This window comes from Myotis yumanensis, unplaced genomic scaffold (assembly GCF_028538775.1).
Source record: "Myotis yumanensis isolate MYYU_CA2020_CCGP unplaced genomic scaffold, mMyoYum1.0.hap1 SCAF_14, whole genome shotgun sequence".
Taxonomy (NCBI): Eukaryota; Metazoa; Chordata; class Mammalia; order Chiroptera; family Vespertilionidae; genus Myotis; species Myotis yumanensis.
In genome coordinates this window covers 40,278,200-40,299,630 of record NW_027223765.1, presented here as the reverse complement: position 1 = coordinate 40,299,630, position 21,431 = coordinate 40,278,200, and the positions used below count along the sequence as shown (strand labels likewise).

The 21,431-nt window shown below is 43.4% G+C and overlaps 2 protein-coding genes across 6 annotated transcripts in view; both read left to right on the top strand.

Annotated features, from left to right (window-relative positions):
• Window positions 1–14,210, top strand: part of SFMBT1 (Scm like with four mbt domains 1) — a 102,966-nt gene extending 88,756 nt beyond the window's left edge. For all 5 annotated transcript variants that reach the window (XM_070390758.1, XM_070390762.1, XM_070390760.1 and 2 more), the window contains exons 16-21: window positions 211–320; window positions 1,039–1,214; window positions 5,714–5,892; window positions 6,071–6,316; window positions 7,192–7,320; window positions 8,179–14,210. In XM_070390758.1, the coding sequence (XP_070246859.1) occupies window positions 211–320; window positions 1,039–1,214; window positions 5,714–5,892; window positions 6,071–6,316; window positions 7,192–7,320; window positions 8,179–8,319 (981 nt within the window). In that variant the 3' untranslated portion in view covers window positions 8,320–14,210. The remainder of the gene's footprint in view (window positions 1–210; window positions 321–1,038; window positions 1,215–5,713; window positions 5,893–6,070; window positions 6,317–7,191; window positions 7,321–8,178) is intronic.
• Window positions 14,211–15,631: 1,421 nt separating this feature from the next.
• Window positions 15,632–21,431, top strand: part of STIMATE (STIM activating enhancer) — a 44,061-nt gene continuing 38,261 nt past the window's right edge. The window contains exon 1 of the mRNA XM_070390755.1: window positions 15,632–15,909. Coding sequence (XP_070246856.1) covers window positions 15,753–15,909 — 157 coding nt within the window. The 5' untranslated portion in view covers window positions 15,632–15,752. The remainder of the gene's footprint in view (window positions 15,910–21,431) is intronic.

Below are 21,431 nucleotides of genomic sequence, written 5' to 3'. Positions count from 1 at the left end.
TAACGTTTTAAATATTTAAGAGAGTCTGATTACTCTCTTATTTGCAATTTTGATCAGGTGTCATATCTTTAGTAGTATTATTTTGTTAACATTTGTTAACTAATGTGACTAGAATTAATCTCATAAATGACATGCTAAGGGACGGCAAGGTTCTAATGGTCTGCTTTTCTCCTTCCCAACCCATATTTCTGCTTTGAAAATGGAGCACAGGTCCTCACCTTACTTATCAATGCAGCTTACAAACCCAGCCGTGTCCTGCGGGAGCTGCAGCTGGACAGAGACTCTGTGTGGCATGGATGTGGGGAAGTCCTCAAGGCCAAGTGAGTGGGCTCCTCCGCCTTTATGCATATGCACCCTTAGCAGGTCACAGAATCGGTTCTCCCACGGGTCATATTCGAGCACTCAGGTTCCTTGGGCAGTGCTGCTTCAGCTATTTGTGGCGAAGGCCCAGGTTTGTTTTCTTGTAAGTTTCCATTCTGTCACGGACCAACCCTTTTGTAAGATATGCTAAAAATGAATTATATGAAATATGAAATTTAAAAGGCATAGAATTCAAGAACAGTTTTCATTGTTACTAGATTTTAGAAACATAGAATTCCTTTTTCAAATTACTGTGAAAGTTCATAAACGTTTACTCTTGTTTTCTGCCCTGAACTTGTCATGGGTGTCAGGTTTTACTGGTCCTCAGACCACACTCTGAGGATACTGCCTGAGGGAGAAAGACAGAGAAAGTCACTTTTCTGTATTAGTGTAGAAGTTACTATTTGAAAACCTTAAACTTAGGAACAGGAAGCAGGAACCTTATTTTGCCAGTTTAAGTAACTCAGCTTTTAGTTGTCATAGCTTACTAGATTATAAATGTAAGTATATAATACATAAACTCCATATTATTTTTGGAGTCTTAAAATATAAAAGACATAGACTATTCTAATAAGCAGAAATATTCTATAGTCTAACAAGCAAATATTAATACACTTGACTTTTCTCTGGATAATCACTAGCCCAGTAAACTTGGTGTCTGATGTCTTCCAATGGCAGATACAAAGGGAAGAGTTATCGGGCTACTGTTGAGATAGTGAAAACAGCGGATCGGGTGACTGAATTCTGCCGGCAAACCTGTGTCAAACTGGAATGCTGTCCCAATCTGTTCGGTCCACGGATGGTTCTGGATAAGTGTTCTGAGAACTGCTCTGTACTTACAAAGACTAAATATAGTGAGTCATGTTTTTCAGATTTGTTAACTATAGCAGCTGACCATACCTTGTATCTTGGAAAGTTTTTATTGTGCAGACTCACATATAGCAGAGGTATACAAACTTATTCAGTGAAGGACCAGATAATAAATATCTTAGGCTGTGGGTCATGTGATCTCTGTTGCATATTTTTGTTTGTTTTATTTTCATGTTTTTTTAAAAAAAAAACTTCAAAAAATCTAAAAACCATTTTTAGCTTGAGAGCTATACCAAACAGATCATGTGCCAGATTTTGCCAACTTTTATATCTAGCATTTACATAAATTAGCTATTGAAGGTATTAGGATATGTAATTCATTCATACAATCTGCAAGTGTTTATTATGTGTCTGCTGTGTGCTGCCACTGTGCTAGCACTGGGATATAAGAGTAAAGAAAAAAAAATTCTGTTCTCATTGAGTTTACATTTTAATGTGGGAGACAGATAATAAACAAGTGAATAGATATAGGGTGGGTAAGTATTGTGGATAAAAATGAAGCAAGATGAGCAAAGTAGGAGAGTTTTCTAATAGGAAACAACCTGAAGGAAGCCAGAGAGCCAGCTGCACAGACAGACGTCGGGGTGAGAATGGGTCGGGGTAGCAAGAGTACAGGCCTGAGGCAGGAGCGCTTAGTGTCTGTGAGGAGCAACGAAGAAGCCACAATGTTTGGGAGGCATCAATAGTAGGAGGGTGGTTGCAGACTTCGCTCTGAATCATAATGACACCTGTTCCTTCTCATTGTTTTTCTTCTCTCTTGTGAAACTGCAACAAAAAAGCAAGTGATAAAGGATGAAATTTCCAATGTGGAACTTTTTCAAGGCACTGTTATCCAACCACAAAATTCTGTTCCTAACTTTCCTTAAATTGTACAAGTCCTGATGTCACCTGGGAGAATTAACACAGAGCAGGACTTTATCTTGATAAATTTGAAGATTGCTTTTAGGGATCTTTCATTCTGTGCCTCTTAAACTTTATCATGCATGCAGATTCCCTGATGATCTTGTTAAAGGGAGGTTCTGACTCATCAGGTGTGTGGGTTTCTGGGACCCAAGTGTCTGCATTTCTAAGACTCCCAGGTGCTGCTGACACTGTTGATCTAAGGGCCATATTTAGCATGATGAGTTTTATAATCAGGACTTGAATGATAAATCATAGAAGAGTAACCTTCTAGTTTCTGTTTATATTTATTGGATTGTAAATTTCTTAAGGGTAGAGATTGTCTTAGCTTATTATGTTAGATTCAGCACTTAATTTAGCAAATTGCCAAAAAAAAGTTGCAGTTATTAGTAGGTAAGTGAAATATGCTATTCATGCAAGTGTATATATAACTATGCCACTTTGAGGCTTTGGAAGATATATAGATATCTGAATTTATTTTTCACAATGATATAAGTGAAATTAGACTAGATATTAGGAGTCTTTATAATTTTTCTCAATTAATTTGAGTGATGTAAATGGATTTATATCCTTTGGAATTCATTTTTTGGTAAAAATTAGAGTATATATTAATATTACTTTAGTATATAACAGAGGTAGAATGTATGTTTCAATTTTAGAATTAGCTCTGTAATCTAAAATTTAAATGAAAATGCAAAGGACCTAGAAGAGGCAAAACATTCCTGAAAAAAAGAAGAATAAAGTTGGAGGATTTACTCTGTCTGACTTCAAGTTTTACCATAAAACTGTAGTAATCAAGAGTTGGGTGTTGATGAAAGAATGGTCAGGTAGAGTGATGAGACCAAGGAGAGAGTCCAGAAATGGAGCCAAACTTACATAGTTAAATGATTTTCAACAAAGATGACAAATGTAAGGGTGAAGGGATTCTTTCAACAAATGGCACTGGCACTATTAGATATCCAAATTGAAAAAAACAAGCAAAACTCCTTGTCTCCTACCTCACTGAATATGAAAAGTAATGTAAGCTACGTCATAGACTTAAGGTAAAGCTCCTGGAAGCAAACAGGGAGGATTTCCGCAAGATCTTGGGTTAGTCAAGGATTTCTTAAGAGAGGGACACAATACACTGACATAAAGGAAAAAATAAGTTAAACATCAAAATTTAAAAAATAAAGACTTTTTAAAAAAATACATTTTTATTGGTTTCAGAGAGGAAGAGAGAGAGATAGAAACATCAATGATGAGAAAGAATCATCGATCTGCTGCCTCCTGCACACCCCCCACTGGGGACCAAGCCCACAACCCAGCCATGTACACTCCCTGGGAATTGAACTGTGACCTCTTCAGTCATAGAACCTCCTGGTTCATAGTTAAGTGCTCAACCACGGAGCCACACCGGCTGGGTTAAAAAACTTTTATTCTTAATAACACCGTTTATAAAAAGGAAAAGACAAGTTACAGTCATGGAGAAAATATTCTTTATATATAATAACAGAGAACTCTCCAGAACATATTAAAAACTGCCACAAATCAATAAAAAGAGAAGTTTTGCAGTTAAAGAAAGGTGGTAGTTGTAAAATGTGAATACCACTGAATTGTATGGGGAGGGGCAAAAGTAGGTTTACAGTTGTTCATATGGAAAATAATGCAATCTTTATATATAAAAGCTTAAGCGACCTGCTAACCGGTATCTATGACATGCACTGACCACCAGGGGGCAACGCTCAACGCAGGAGCAGAAACCACAGGCATGGAAACATGGGAGAGACTAATGAATCTCAGCCGGAAGGGGGTTAGGGGGAAAGGAGGGAAGAGATTAACTGAAGATCTTATATGTATACTAGAGGCTGGGTGCACGGATTCATGCACTGGTGGGGTCCCTCGGCCTGGCCTGTGCCCTCTCATAACCCGAGACCCCTTGGGGGATGTCAGAGAGCCGGTTTTGGCCCGCTCCCCGCAGGCCAGGCCGAGAGACCCCACCAGTGCATGAATCCGTGCACCAGGCCTGTAGTAAATTAATAATAATACAAGAATAAACTGTTTTGCATTCTCACAACTGTAAACCTACTTTTGCCCCTCCCTGTGTGTTTTTAAATGATTAATTGAATGTTATGTGACTGTTATCTCACTTAAAAAAAAAGAGAAACAAAATATCCTGGAATTAGATCATGGTGATGGTTGTACAGTATAGTGCATATACCAAAACCACTGAATATGTACACTTTAATATAATGAAGTTTATGTTATGTGAATTATAGCTCAATAAAAATGAAAGAAACAAAAGATTTGAATACAGACACGTCACAGAAAAATATATGCAGATAGCCAATAAGCACATGAAAACATACTCAATATCGTTAGTGATCAGGAAAATGTAAATTTAAACTACAATGAAGTTACTGCATATCCACTAGATTGGCTAAAATGAAAAAGACTGACATTCCCATATACTGGCAAAGGCGTAGAGCACCTACATCTCTCATACATTGCTGATGGGAGTATAAAATTACACAACCCTATTAGAACACTGGCAGTTTCTTCAATAGTTAATCATACATTCCCTGCTGGTGTGGCTCAGTGGTTGAGCATCAACCTGTGAACCAGGAGGTCATGGTTCAATTCCTGGTCAGGGCACATGTCCAGGTTGTGGGCTCAATCCCTGGTAGGAGGCATGCAGGAGCCAGCCGATCAATGATTCTCCCTTCCTCTCTGAAATCAATAAAAATATATAATTTTAAAAAGTTAATCATACATCTATCATATGATCCAGCAATTCCTTTCCTAGTTATTTATCTAAGGAAAATGAAAACATGCCCACTAAAAACCATGCACAAAATGAAAAACCTGGAAACAGCCCAGGAACCCACAAACAGGAGAATAGATACACTGGTAAAGTCATACAATGGAATGCTATTCATCAAATATGAAGGCATGAACTACTTATACACACAACAGCAAAGATGAACCTCAGAAACATTATGGTTAATGAAAGAAGCCTTGCACAAAAAAGTACCTACTCTGTGGTTCCAGAGATGAGACAGGCTAACTCTTAGTGATGAAAATCAGAATAATGGTTGCTTCTTGTGAGGGGGACTGACTAAAAAGGGACCCTAGGAACTTCCTAAGTTGATGGACATGGCCTGTGTCTTGATGGGGGGAGGATTATTCAGGTGTATGCATTTGTTAGTATGAATCAAACTGTACATCCAAGGCAGCGGTTCTCAACCTGTGGGTCGCGACCCCTTTGGCGGTCGAACGACCCTTTCACAGGGGTCGCCTAAGACCATTCTGCATATCAGATATTTACATTACGATTCACAACAGTAGCAACATTACAGTTATGAAGTAGCATCGAAAATAATTTTATGGTTGGGTCACAACATGAGGAACTGTATTTAAAGGGCCAGAAGGTTGAGAACCACTGCTGTAAGGTCTCTACAGTTAAGATTATTCCACTTGTATGAAATTTAAACTTTAATCAAATGCAGTGTACCTGTTTTCTGCTGTGCTAATAGAATCTCTTGTGGTTTGAGGTGCACAAACATAATGAACTGCTTCCTTTTTCTCTGTCATTCACATTTAGCACACTATTATGGGAAGAAGAAAAGTAAAAGAATTGGGAGGCCGCCCGGCGGGCACAGTAACTTAGCATGTGCCCTGAAAAAAGCCAGTAAGAGGAGAAAGAGGCGGAAAAGTGTTTTTGTGCATAAGAAGAAACGCTCCTCTGCATCTGTTGATAATACCCCGGTGGGCTCTCCTCAGGTATGAGATCTGATGTACCTGTGACATCTAGACGCCAAGGGGTCACTGCTTTACAATGCAAACTCAGAAAGGGTACCTGGTCTTTCTCACTGAGATCCCTGGCCAGTAGAAGATGGTTTTGTGGCCCCAGAACTGGCGTGTCCTGATTTTCAATGAACCTTCTCTCATTTTCCTCTAGGGAAGTGGGGGTGAAGATGAGGATGACCCCGATGAAGGAGATGACGATTCTCTAAGTGAGGGCAGTACTTCTGAGCAGCAGGACGAGCTACAGGAAGAGTCAGAAATGTCAGAGAAAAAGTCATGTTCCTCTTCTCCCACCCAAAGCGAGATATCCACCTCACTGCCTGCAGACAGACAACGGAGGAAAAGGGAGCTTCGGTCTTTCTCATTTTCTGATGATGAGAACAAGCCACCTTCACCAAAGGTGCCCCCTTTTTCATAGCACTCTTCTCTCTCGGACTTCTGTCTAGAATATAATTGTTAACGATCTTGGCATTGCACTCATTTCATAACAGGCTTCAGTTGAATTTCCTGGGTCACTTTTTAAATGATTCCACATTCAGTGATTTACTTGTGTTTCAAGGATTATTTGGAGATTAACTGTTTATTAGGAGGAAGGTCTCAGAGTGGCTGCTTGCCTTGAGTAAAAGAATGTTTTATTGCTAGCTTGTTTGTAGCCTGTCTTTTAGTTTAGGGAAAACTTCATTTTTAATATTTTTCATAAATGATTTTATAGAAATATAATGGTTTGGTAGAAATAAATTATCCTTTTGTTCTGGTTAAGCCATCTTGTTTAGTATATTTAACATATACATAATCTGTATATTATATAACATATACACACTAGAGAATGGCAGTTAAGTTGGTGTTTTAAAACTGGGTTGCTTTTTAAATATATTCTATGAACAGAAGCAACAAATGATTTCTCCTGACAATTTAGCTAATACTTCTGTCATTGGAAATATCATCCCATTCACTTTAGCACCCACCAGAGAGTGAGTTGAAATTAACTGAGAAACAAATGGGAGATTTGTTTAAAAGTGATTTTTCTCTGTTAAATTGTCCAAATGATTTATTCGGAAACTTTGAGATAAAATTTTCCCCATTGATTTTTCTTATTATGAAAGACCAACATTTCCTGAGTTCCTAGTGTATATGGGCCTTTGCCATCTTTGCTGGGAGAAATCACCTCATAAAACCATTTTAAATCCTGCCTTGAGGGGTTATGAATTTAAATAGACTTTTAAAGATTGTAATAACTCTTAGACCGTTGGTTTGCTTTTGTTGTGGGGAATGAAGGAAATCAGGATTGAAGTTGCTGAAAGGCTTCACCTGGACAGTAACCCCCTGAAGTGGAGTGTGGCGGATGTGGTGCGGTTCATCAGGTCCACCGACTGCGCTCCGTTAGCAAGAATATTCCTAGACCAGGTAACCACCGGCACCGTTCGTTTTTAGTAATATGTTTCTTTAGCAAAGGAGTGTGGGTGTACTAGCAATTTATTTACAAGTCTTAGGAAAAATATTTCTGTGCAAAAGAAAAAACTCTTTTAGTTCCCATTTTAGGAATACAAATATGTCAAAAAGTCATTTATCTGACTTCCTTCATAGTTGAAGCAAATTATCATTGCATTCCCATTTTTCCTAAGAATTTATTTCCATCCCGCAAATACTTAAATGTCTTAAAATTAAGTATGCCATGCTTATTGTCCCCCTCTTTTCCAAAATAACAGTTTGCGCATTTTAAGAAAATAACATCTGTAATATATTAGGCTCTGAAGTTGTGATACATTTGAAGGCAACTTTTCTGAGACAGAAATATCTGTGGTCTTAAATAAATGTTGAAATAAATTTGTTTTGATAATTGGGGAGATTCAAAGCTGAACATCTTTGAAGAACTTATCAGGCTTTTATGAATGTTACAGAGAAGGAAAACATTGAAGTTTATCGTTAATATCTTTCAAGTTTAGAAAGAGTCCTCTAAAATGTTTCTTTTGGCGCATTTAATTGCTAGTTACAAGGCTAGTTAATTTACTGAATTCCTGCGAGCAGAAACTGTAGAGTGGATTCTTATCCTTGGTAAAGCTTTGTTATTAATTATGAAGATTCATTGGTATGGAGGACTATGAGAGGCGTCTAAAAGGAAATGTGTGATACTTATTCAAAGGGGAAAAGGAATGAAAACACAGGGACTCTGATTTTGACTAAGCCAAAGTGACTGGCGGCTTTCATGATTGAGCTGCTATTCATGTGCACATCATACATAATTTTTATTTTGTGTTTTAACAGGAAATTGATGGGCAGGCCCTGCTGCTCCTTACCCTTCCCACCGTTCAAGAGTGCATGGACTTAAAATTAGGCCCTGCCATCAAACTTTGCCATCACATAGAGAGGATCAAGTTTGCTTTTTATGAGCAGTTTGCCAACTGAGAGGGACAACCAAAGTGAGCTGTATCTTTGAAGCACAAATGCAGCAAATCCTTTGCCTGCTCTATGAGTGGAGCTGAAATAGTGCTCGGCACTGGGCCCTGCAGGTGTCAGCTTGCTCTCTTTGCACTTTCGGGGAAGGAGGTCCCACAGTGAGGAAGCAAAAACTGCACAGAAGTGGCTCCCCTGCCAGTGGAAATGGGAGCATCTCTCATTCAGCAGATGGCAGTTTTAAAAAAAATAAAGTTGTGAAGAAACGACGCATATAAGAAGAAGCAGCGTTTCCAGTGGTGTGGCCTAAACGAGGACTAATCTAGGCTGCAGGAAAGCACCCTTTTGGGGGTTTTCTTTTTGTTATGTCCCCTCCTGTTGTCAATTGAACTTTGTTCTCTGCTTTCTCTTTCTTGGAAAGAGAGGACCTGGCTTTAAGGCAGCACTGATTTGAGACTGCACCTAAGGCAAACCAGTGCTTCACTGTCATCGTGGTTTTGAGCTATTTTAAATTAAAACAGTTTCTTTTGGGGATGATTATGTGGCTCTGGGGTTTTGAATGTGCAGTCACACCTGGCCCAGTTTGAAGTCTGTTCTTAGGAGTCCTTTTGTTTACTACCTCTGTTGAGAATTGAGCTTGCAGCCATGTGTGAGGTTTTTATATGGTGCCATTTTAAGGTACATGAACACTAAACTTATGGCAGAAGTTGGAGGGGGAAAACACTGTTTGCTTCCTCAAAAACATTGTGTGAGCACTTACACCAGTTCCTTAACTGACCTGATCTAAGAACTTGACTGTCATTGTTTTCCATCTTGACCTAGCATGGGCTACCTGTTTTAAGAAATATCTCAGACTGTTGGTATTTCAGTTTAATTGCTCTCTCCCCATTAGTTTTCAGAGGGACTTCAATGGCTTTTATTGTGTTTACTTTTCTTCACAGTTGTTTGTCTGTTTCAGTTCTTAAAGTCCTTACTTTGGATAAAAATCAGTGGGTATTTCTTCGGCCCACCATTTGGTCCATTTTCCCTTCTTTCTCCATGTCTTGAGACAGGTAGTGTAGAAGCACAAGAAAGAAAACAGGTTTGAGGGCTTATGCAGAGCATGGAGTTTCTGTAACTATTTCCTCAGTGGCTAGATAAAGATTGAGCGGTGGTTAAGGATTCTGGAAACCTCTTTGCCTAGTCAGGTTTACAATTTTCTTCAGTTAAATCTTTAAATTGAATATAATTTATAGTCTGAGGATTCCTACTCAGTAACGCAGTTTTCTTTTAGGTGTTTCTTTGACCCAGCTCAAGTTGACATGAAGCTACAGGTGAATTTCACTTATCATTGCACTAATAGCTATTATAGGATAATAGCATTTGCTATACTGGTCCAGCTGTTGAGGAAAGATTGGTTTGCTTTGCTGAGGGTATTTTTTAAAATTATCCTAGTCAGCTGCAAATTTATAATATAATCATTCCTCTCCAAGATTTGAAAATGTTTTGGAACTACAAACTGGGTAAATTCCAAACAGCTCTACAAATATAAGGTAATATTATAAATGAAAAATGATTGTGATTTTTCCCCCTTTTTATTTCCTTGCCCCTCACCTGTTTTTATAGGCATTGGTAAACATTTTTTAGTTTAGACCCTCTCTTCATTGGATAATTTATGAACCATCTTAATTCAAGCCCTCCAACCAAACCATCTATTAAAACATCAGCTCTTTGTTTAGGCTGCTACCGGATATACCTGGAAAGAAGCTTCATTTAAGCAAAAATTAATATGTTTGACCTTACTCACAGCCCAGCTTTTAAAAATTTGATTACTTCTATGCCCACGGAAGAGAAGCATATATATAAGATGCTTGGGAACAGTTAGCATTAAGCAGATAGACTTTGGAGGAGGGCTGTAGCTTGAATAATCAAGTCTCCTGAGAGCTCAGCAGTCAAGGCACCAAGGTAAAGGAGGTTCCTGGAAGATCAATGGGACAAAAAATATCTGAATTAACTAACACTGTTGTCTGATTTAGGAAAATGAGGTTTATTTTCAATAAGAGGAAATTCCCACATGCAACAGTGAACACGGGGTGGGGCAACAGTAGGTTTACAGTTCGTATGGAAAATAATACAATACTTAATAAATAATAATACAAGAATAAACTGGCATACTCACAACTGTAAACCTACTGTTGCCCCTCCCTTTTTTGTTATTATTGCCTCTCTTTTGATTTCTCCTGAAACCACTGAATTAGGAACACCCCCCATCACAAGTAAAGGATGAAAAGCTCCTGAAAGGGAAACAAATGGCCCTAAGTAGTCTGATCTGGATAGAGTTGAGTCCCAACCAGCTCATATACGTTTACCATGATTATTCAAGCTCAGCTTCCTCCTAGAGAGAGGCTGACTCTAAATTGGAAAAGTAAGCAGGGTTTCCCTTACTACTTTTTGCATTCTTATACTGAGATACAATTTATGAGGCAACTGCATTAAAGAACAATGATATATCCCCAGCCTCCACTCCCAGATATTGGACAAGAGAGGATACTTGTTTGGAAAATTGGCATAAGGCATTTTTGTGAAGAGTATAATGTTTAGTTTTCGTTTGCCTCATAAAACTGCTGGGGCTGGGCTGGACGGTACTGACAGTCTGATTCCTATGATTCTGAATCAGATTTTAAGCCCAACACTAGTTCACCACATTGGGGTGAATGTATGTTGCACATAGTGCTGAACTTTGTTTTTTCAAGGCACCAATCTCTTAAATTTATGAGAGGTGCCTGCAAGGTGCCACGTTTGAATTTCACCTTTCGCTGGCCCCACAGCCTGCCTGAGGCCAGAAAGTTTTCCATGATCCACTTTTGATCCTAAATTGACAAGCTTGGAGGCAGGTGAATGAACTATATCATCCCCCTGGACCTTGATGTCGGCTGACCAATATGAGCTTATTACTGCTCTGTGAATGTGTTAGGGAAACCTTGTATAGCACATGAAAATTTGCTGACATTTTGACTGTACTTTGTCAGCTTCTGGGGACTATGCTATTTTCCTTTGTAAACTACTTTCATCCTTCTCCGTTGAAGTGGCTGATGCAGGGGATGTACTAATGGGGGCTTTTACCTTCTCTGGCTTTCTTTAACCAAGTAAGTGGCTCCCAGCATCTACATTATCGATATGCACTTGCCAACATCTGGAAAAGGTAGGCTTCTTGGTAAATAGTTGTTGACTTATGATAGAATCAAACATAGAAAACCAGTTCAGAACTTGGCCTTGATTTGCCTCTTCTCATGAAAGTAAAATTATTCTCACTGTGAGGGACAGGGCTTTGGACCAAAGCTTCCCAAGGACTTGAATACATTTTATTCAAGGACTTGAATACATTTTACTTGCTGTCTTGTACAAATTCAGTAGCTAATGTGGTACCTGAATAGAGATTAAAAGCTTTAAAGGCCTTGGGTAGAGTAGGACTCAGAACCATTGCCCTCTCTCAAACCAAAAAGTATTTCCAGGGGACACAGAAAACATCAGGGAATTGTTAACGGTAGATAAGATTTATCTAGATGGCGACATTAGGAAAACTGTCACAGGCACGATTTACTTAGCACCTATCACCAAAGACTTTTATATGTAAGATGCCATTTGCTGATTTGATTGATGCCCATAGAAACTCAGAGAGTTGTTAGGAGCTTAGCTCAGCAGTGGAAATACTGGGTTTGAACTCTGGTCCTGTATATTGGGGATGTTTCGTGTATGTATGTGTAAATTCAAAAGTATTCTGTGTTAATAGTTGGCCTTATGAAGATGAAGAAGTCACTAACAAATGAAGTGTAAATCTTGGTGGGGACTGGGTACCCCCTTTTAAAATTTGAATGTCTTTGGTCCTGGGTCGTGGTCATGGTGCTGGCTCAGAAATTGTAGGACAGAGCATCCTGCAAAACCAAGAAGAAATCAAGTGATAGTCATGCAATTATAATCCTTCCTTGACTTTATTCACTTTTCAATGTTACACTAATGAATTTTGATGATTCCCACCCACTCTGTGAGAATGTGCATACTTTGGAAATTTGAATTTATCCAAATAAGCCTCCTTGGAGTGTTGGCAGAAGAGTTCTCAACTCAAAGCTCTGTCCGAACGGGTCTGGTTTCAAACACGCTCACTTGGGGTTTCCTCTGTGCTATTCCAGACCACATAGGTAGTCTTGTTTCTGAGAGCTGCCTTAGGGATTCAGGTGTAGAAGATGGTGGGTGGTAAATGACTGGGGATTGATTTTCTTGGTTCTGCTATTTCAGAAGTCTTAGATTTTCACAAGAATCAGCAAACCCAGGAGTGAGGGTTGGGGGAATAGAGAAGTAAGCCTAAAATTCCCTCCCCTTATATCTTTTCTGACTTAACACAATTCTTGGATCTGTTCTGTGCTATGGCCTATCACAGAGGACTATTTCAAAAGGGAAATAAGCCACAGCCTCACAGGATGTCTTTAACACCAGCAGTGAAGTGCGACTCTGAGCCATGGGAGGCAAAGATGATACTGAAGCCACCATTTCTGACGGGGGTTCCTGTTCTCAGGATGTGTGGAAGCTCAGTCCTAAGGACTTCTACATGGTGTAGTCAATCTAACTGCATGTCTAGCTTGGCAAATAGTGTTGAAAGGATGAGGCTGTGGGGATAAATCAGATCACAAAGCTGATGATGGAGGGCAGTTACAAAATTTAGACAAAGTTAAAACTGGACAATTCCTTAGCTCCTTTTGCAAGAAGTCTCTAGGGAAGTGTAGTTTGAGTGTTTCTCTTGAGATTTAAGCACTCATTTCTTTTCCTTTCTTTTTTGGGTTGAGTATTCTCTAAAGACAATCAGAGGCCTGTGAGGACAGGACTTCTGGCGGGCTCCAGCACTGTCCTGAGGCCTCTTTCTAATACTAACTCGTTGGAACTGATGCACTTTGTTTAATGTATGTTGTTCTTTTATTTTTACTTTTTAAGCTGCTTGTTTGGAACAAAATGAAATGCATATTGCGTTGTATCCTTGCTTGCTGTTTTTCTCTTATTTTAAAAGTTAATGCATTGGGAATAAAATATGCACAAGAATACCTATTTAAAAAAAAAAAAAACTTCCACCAAGTTTGATGTTATTTCAAGGGATTAAAAAATAACTATTTTGGATGAATATTTTGTGTGAGGTTTTTGATGGCTTTTTTTTGTAAATAAGAATGTATATAAACTTGTGGTATATTATGGCAGTTCAAAGTGGTTGTGAGAAAATGAAAGCAGGTCTTAAGCTATGTTTAACTTCACTCAACAGCAAGAGGGCTTCTTGTCAAGAGTAAATCCTTCAAAAAAACTTTCCAGCGGGGCCTCAGAATCATCTCCGAATGGAGGAGAATGTTCCTACTTTAATAAAATGAACTTTTCTAGAATTCTCCCCCCTCTCCTGCTGTCTGGGTCTTTTCCTCTCCCAATTTAGGTACTTTTATTGCAATTTAGGAAAGGTAGGAAGAGCAGTGACTGCTCCCGGCACTGGGCACTCTGCTCCTGATCTCTGAAGATGCTTCTTGTTCCACTCCATTGCTTCGGTGCAGCAGCAGACAGGCCTTAAGGATTCCTCCGCCTCTGGATGTGCAGAGCAGTGCTTTGTCAAAAACTCCATTTTTCAGCTCTGTGTGCAATTTTCCTTGAGCTGTTTGTGTCTTCAAGCAATCAAGAGTCTTCTTATGCCCATCCACAGTCTCTTCTGCTTCAAGTACACATCCTCTTGTTTGGTTCTCTCTCAACATGGACTGTTCACTGTTGAGCATCCCCATAAGAGACCTTCTTAGACTTAAAGACAGTAATGCGAATTTCCCTTACCTATTTATTTCCTTCACCTGATTTCCTGTATTTTCCCATGGTCAATACTTGTGGAGAGTTTTAAATTTTATAAATTAAAATTCAGTTTAATTTAAAAAGCATTGTGTTGCATGTTCTCTGTGCCAGGCACTATGTTGGACCCTAGGGTGAATAAAAACCAGTTCCTGCCCCCAGGAGGCTCACAGTCAGCTGTGACTGTGTCTAATTTAGCAGTCTGACAAGTTCCAGTGGAGCAGCACACACGAGGGCATGTGGAAGCACAGTGGGGAGAGGGAGGTCAGGCAGGCCTTGAAGCATAAGTAGCCGTTCATGGAGCAGGGAAAAGGAGCAGTATTCCATGCAGCGGGAATACCACAGGAAGGCAGAGGTGTGAAAGTGCATTGTAAGAGGGCTGGAGAATTGGCATTAGGCAGAGCCATTAGCATTTTTGTTCTCTGGATAATGAGGTTAATATTTCAGTTAACCAAGAAAGCTTTTGTATGGCATTTGACTCGTGTAATTCTCATTTCTTGGTGGCTTTTAGGGAAAATTTCCCTAGATAGGGTATTTATTGTCCTACACAAATGGAGCCCAGTGTCTACTGGAATAGCACCATGTGTGCACTGGCATTAAGTGGATGGATGCAGCAGGAAGGTCAGGGACTCCAGCACCAACAAGAGATGCCCAGAGAGACGCCAGGAGGGGTTGGGAGGGTAGTAAGGGAATGTGGACTAGAGGCCCTATTCGAGGTAGAGAGCAGGTTCCAAGGAGCCAGAAAGGGTTAGGTGGGAGGAAATGCGTATGTGTGAAGAGAGGTGTTGGAGATGCCGGCAAATACAAGTTGACTTTGTTTTATGAATCACGTTCAATATAAAAAAGGTAGAGACATAATCACATATTTTTAGGATAAGCCTTGTATATTTCTAAGTGAAGGCGACTGGATGGAAATGACCATTTAAATTACATTTAGCAGAGAAAAAGAAGAAAGTCGACGAGGTCTGACTGGTGACTCTAAGATAAGCCTGTGGCCAGGACACCGGTATGGACGAGGAAAGCAGAGGACGCATAGGAAGGCGTATGCCTCCGTGCTGAGCCGTGGGTTGTTTTCCTCCACAACGAGCTTCGGAATAATCCAGGCTGCTTTCCGAAAAATGCAGATGATCCGGCCCTGACTCAGGGCGACTGAACTGGAATCTGAGGGTGGAAACCAGGAGCATTTTTAATAAATTCTGCAGGATATGAAGGATTTATCTTGGAGAATTTAGTCCCAGACCGTCCCTGCTCCTGCCCTTCTGACGTGGAGCTGGCGATCCCGGGCCGCCTTCCCACTCCTGAGTTTGCTCCCCCGACTCACCTGGTCCCACCTGTGACCCGAACTCACGGCCCCTCCCCTCGCCCCGGCCGGAGCCCCGCCCCCCGAGGGGAGAGCCCCAGCGGCCCGGGCCCGCCCCACGCCGCGCCGGGCCAATCGGGCGCTGCGATCTCAGACGTCGGGTTACGCGCGGTGCTGAGTCGGCGGCGGGGCGGAGGTGCCGGCTGGGACTCCGGGCTCCGGGCTCGGGCTCCGGCTCGCGGCGCGGCCCCCGCAGGCAGCGTGGCTGGGCGGACCGCGGCGACCCCGCTCCTCCGCCGGCTCCGTCATGCAGGGCCCTGCGGGGAACGCGAGTCGCGGGCTGCCGGGCGGGTCCTCCACCGCCGCGTCCGGGGCGGGCCGCTGCGAGAGCGGCGCGCTCATGCACAGTTTCGGCATCTTCCTGCAGGGGCTGCTCGGCGTCGTGGCCTTCAGCACGTTGATGCGTGAGTCCGGGACCCCCGCCCCTCCCGAGGCCCTGCACCCCGAGTCGCGGGCCCAGGCCCCTCCGCGGGGACCCTCCTGTATGAAGAGTTCAGGCCTGGGGACCCGGGCCCTTGGGCGGAGGTGCCTGCGCCCTTTGAGCCCAGCCCCGGCATTCCCAGGACCCGGGTCCGGGGCCCCTGGCTCTGTCTGTGCAGCCTGTAGCCACGGGTCCCCCTGCTCCTCTCCCACCCCCGCACACCCCTCTCCTGAGATACCCGCCTAAAACTCGCTGCGCTCCTACCTGGTCACCGCGAATTAAGGCTGACCACTTTCCACCTGGGGCCATGCCCCTCTCGGAGGCTCTGCTCAGCCTCCCCTCCGCGCTCGTAACCCGCATCTCTAAATCCCCAGTTTGACACGGAGCTTCTTTCCTGCACCTGCACTCAAAAAATTGCTGTCTCCCGTTCGTATTTAAATCCCGCTGCTCTGCAGTAACCTGATTTGTTAGCCGGGCATTGCATTCCCAGTGCTACCTCCTCCCCTCCACCCCCTCCCACCCGGAACTGCCTTCTCGGGTTTATTTTCTGTTTTGATAGGGGCAGGGCCCACCCAGACTCCCTTCTGCACATTTCCTTTTCTTTCTTCCAGAACAGGCGCACCTGTACCATCTGTCCCAAACTTTCCTACTTAAGTCTCAAGCCTCCCCTGGCTCTTCCCTTTCCCAGCCCACTTTTATTATTTATATTTCAAATGTCTTTCCTTTTCATGAGACTTAGGCAACCTAGTGGCTTAATGGAGAAGGAGGCACAGAGGGCCTGGGAGGTCCCGGAATCCATGTATGAAGTAACCAGGGGTCCATCCCTGAGAGTTTCATGACGGACAAAAAAAGCCCCAGACGGCCCTTCTGGAAAACTAGGTTTTCCACCTCCCTGTCATGTGTGCTGACCGGTGTGTGTGTGGGGGGGGGGGGGGGGGGGGGGGGGGGTGAGGGGGGGGGTTGGGGGGTGGGAGGAGGGGGGGGTGTATTTTCTTCCCTTCATTAAAGTAACAAGAAGCTTATGTTGGCTTGTAGGCCTAGGAGTGTCCCTGCGATTGCATTTTGGGGGAAGGGTTATAACTACCCGGATAACGGTATTAATTCCAAAATGACTTGCTCTCATAACTTCCCCACTGTGCTCAGGGTGGGAAGTTCCTGCAGAAAATACTCCCTCGGCACCCAGAGGGATCCTGCAGCAGGTGCACGTGTCTTGTTAGGTCCAGTGGCTGGAGTAGCCACTTTGCTTGTTTGTAACATGGGGCTTATTTGGGTGAATTCTCCCAGGCTCTAGGTATCTCTGAAGAGACTGTTCTTGCACACCACTTTTTTCTGGTCGCCTGGCCTTGATAACACTTGTAACAAGTGCCCAAGTGTATATGTTTGCCACGTTTTCATTTCAGTCTCTACTTGCCTCGCTATTTTCCTTGCTGAACAAATACCCACTTGTTCCCAGAGTAGTAATTTGTGACAACAGAGCCAAAATCAGCTGCTGACTTGGGTGCTTGAACTGTGTGTGTTTTCACGACATTGTGTGTGGGTCCTCACTCCCCTCCCACCTCGCTCCTCCAGCTGGCCTTCCTTTCTCTCTAAGGCAGTGGTTCTCAACCTTCCTGATGCCGCGACCCTTTAATGCAGTTCCTCATGTTGTGGTGACCCCCAACCATAAAATTATTTTCGTTGCTACTTCACAACTGTCATGTTGCTACTGTTATGAATCGTCATGTAAATATCTGATATGCAGGATGTTTTTAGGCGACCCCTGTGAAAGGGTCGTTTGACCCCCAAAGGGGTCGCGACCCACAGGTTGAGAACCACTGCTCTAAGGGAACTGCAGGCTTGGCTGTTATTGTGTTCTTTAACCTAAGCTTTCTTAGCTTAGTTCTGGCTAATTTTTGTGCCTTTGGTTGATGCTGATGGCCTGGGGTTTGAGATTTGTGGTTCAGGGAGGGAAATGTGATTATGACAGGGCAGAGTTCCTCGAAGCTGAGAAGTGTGCCAGTTTGAATGTGTGCAGAGTGAAGGTGCTGGCCCTGCGGGTCTTCAGGGACACACTCGCCGCTTTACTTAATCTTTGTGCAGATCCCACTGTGGAACATGCAAAGACTGGACTAGAAAGGGGCCTCTTGGTTAGTGGAAGGCTAGGCGAGGAGGGAGCGTGCGGAAATGGGTGGTAGGTCGGGACAGTGATGAGTAGGAGTGATGGGGAGAAGAATTGGAAAGGCTGGAGCTGGGTCTGTCCTGGCCACAGAAATGGAGGTGAGAGTCAGCGCTTTAGTCGCCCACCGAGAAGCAGACAGCAGGCCAAGGAGAACCCACTGACAGGGACCCAGTCAGGGGAGGCCCTTTCTTCACTCTTGAACTTGGTTCTGGTGAAGTATAACTGTGGGGCTCTACCGTTTTGCACTGGGAAGAGGGGGAATGACTTTGCTGGGGAAACGAAAAGGGGGAGGAGATGGTCTTAAGGAAGTACACCGGCGAGCTGTTTGGCTTTGTCTGAGCTCTTAGTCTTCTAGTCCCAGCGTCGCTTCCTCAGAAGGGCCAGGCTCCCATGACAAGAGTGTCCACTCTGCAGCCCCTGGGCAAGGTCTTGTTAAGATGAGGCCACGCCACCCTTCACCAGTTCCATCGTTATCTTCTTCAAGCATTCTTCTCTCCTGAGCAGTTTGAATTAACAGTCCCTGCTTCTGTGGAGTCATAGTCTTTTCCCTTCCCGTGCTTTCGTCCCCCAGGCAGTGGGCTCAGTGCCTCTCTTCTCGGACACTTCCCCCGGTTCTGGGGGCAGGTACTGTTCCGGTTCCCTGTTGGACCAGCTCCGTTCTATAAAGTGGACCCACTTCTCTGCCAGACATCACTCTGCATCCCTGATTTCAGTGATGCCTCAGACTCCTCTTTATGTTTCTTTTTCTACCCAGAAAAATCACTTCTTTTCTCTATTGACAAGTTGCTGTGATTTTTATCCTATTGGGTTTTGTCCTAGAGCAGTGGTTCTCAACCTTGGCTGCACATTAGAATCACCTGGGAATCTTTTTAAAGTCCTGATTTCTGGGCCTCCAAGAAATCCTCCCAGATGAGGCCCAGAAATCAGGATTTTAAAAAGATTCCCAGGTGATTCTAATGTGCAGCCAAGGTTGAGAACCACTGCCCTAGAGGAAGACTTCTCATATGTATTAACATCTTGGAAGAGGTGTTTGATTCTCACAAAGATTTCTCATCCTGGCGCTTGCTTGGCTCACGGCGTGGGGGTTTTCAGATGGTCCCGGTCCAGGCGGTTGAGATTTGGTGTGCCAGGTGATATATGTAGCCGATGCTTCAAGCTCCCAAACATACAGACTATGACAGGCTGCTGTCCACGGGCATGTCCCAGTGTCGGCATCACCTTGTTGAGTTGGTGAGCCTTCCAGAAGCGCCATCCAGGAAAGTGGAACAGACTCAGAGGCAAGCTTATTCAGGGACTTCCCACTCTGGGCTTTCTGGGGTGCCCCTGAAAGGCACTGGTGTCCTAAATAGAAAGGAATGCTTTGAACGAGGGACTTTGTCATGAGCTGCCTGCCCAACAGTTCCTCCTGTTTTGGTGGCTTTGTCTCTAGTCTGTGACTCGATGGAGTCACTCAGACTAGAGTCACAGCAGAATGGAGCTGAGATCCCCAGAGCCCAGCAGACTGTCCAGCGCAGGGCAGTGGGCCTGCTGGCAGCCAGAGGTCAGGACTGGCCAGGGTGTGTGTGTGTTGGCTTTTGGGGGTGTTTGCTGTCAGGATGTGTGAGTGCAAAGCAAACTCAAGCCTCCTTCACTGTGTCCAGAGTTCTGGGCTGAAGTGTAAACAGAATTGGTTTCTCATAAAACAAGCATTTTGAGGGCTTGGATGAAGCACCCTGCCTATTTCCATGTAATGGACACGGGGACGAGCCAGCTGGGAGAAGGTGTCAGGGTTTTACAAAAACCCTGCCGGCATTGAGAAATGGTAGCTTTCTTTCCTGAGGCTCAAAGTAACATCACAGAACAGTGGGCCCTGCTTTGAAACCTTAATCTCAAATAGATCCTAGTGTTGTCTCACATGTGAACTGGCCTCCCTGTGTGTTCTGTACACACACACCGAGGTTCCCAACCTTTCCTGGGATCACCTCTTCCCACCCTATCCCAGCTTTTATTTTAAAAAATGTCCAACAATGGGAAAGATGGTCGTAATAGAGCGAACAGTGGTCTGCCCTCCACCTGGATTCAGAAATTGTTCACATTTTGCCACATTTACTTTATCTCTGTATGCTTTCTTTTGGAATCGCACTTTACTTCTAAGAACTTCAGTTGAGTCTCCTAAGAATAAAGGCAGTCTTCTACATCACCACAGGTTCATGATCACACATAAGAAAATAAATAACTTCGCCATGACTGGTTTGGCTCAGTGGATAGAGCATCGGCCTGCAGACTGAAAGGTCCCAGGTTCGATTCCGGCCAAGGGCACGTACCTTGGTTGCAGGCACATCCCCAGTAGGAGGTGTGCAGGAGGCAGCTGATCGATGTTTCTCTCTCATCGATGTTTCTAACTCTCTATCCCTCTCCCTTCCTCTCTGTAAAAAATTAATAAAATATATTTTTTTAAAAAGAAAATAAATAACTTCATTATATCATCTAATATCCAGTCTATATTCCTACTTCCCCAAATGTCCCAGGTCTCTGGAATTTTCAAGAACTATGAACCAATCAAGGTCCTCATATTGCATTAAGTCACTTACTCTAGCACAGTGGTTCTCAACCTTCCTAATGCCGCGACCCTTTAATACAGTTCCTCATGTTGTGGTGACCCCCAATTTCATTGTTACAAATTGACCATAATTAAAGCATAGTGATTAATCACAAAAACAATATGTGATTATATGTGTGTTTTCCGATGGTCTTAGGTGACCCGCAAAGGGGTCGTGACCCACAGGTTGAGAACCACTGCTCTAGAAGAATCTATACACACACATATGCACGCACGCACGCACGCACGTACGTACGTACGTACGTACGTATGTACGTACCTGCGCGCATGCGCGCGTGCGCTTTTCTTTTCAATGGCATTGCCTTCTCGAAGAGCCCTGGCCAGTCGTCTGGCGGTTCCTTTGCGTGGTGTTTGAGCTGTTTGGCTGACCCTGTGTTTCCTGAGTTTGGTCTGGAGGAGCGATGAGATTCACACAGGCTTTCTTCCTGTCAGAGCGCTCCATAGAGCGCTCCATAAGCGGCGCTGTGTGCTTCAGAGTGCGTCGCACCAGGGGGCACGTGACGTCAGGCAGGCCCACGGATAATAAGGTCAGTTACTGAGCTGAGGCGGGAGGTCTCTAGAACTCTCCCTTGTCAAGGTCCATTTTCCCCTTTGCAGATAATAAATGATCTCTGTGGTAGATACTTTGAGATCCTGCGAATATCCTGTCCCCCAGTGAATTTCCCCTCCGTGTCCACCTCCTCCCGGTAAGATAATGAAAACTAGTGATGGCTGCATTGGAGCTCACGGGCGAAGGCACCTGTCTCTG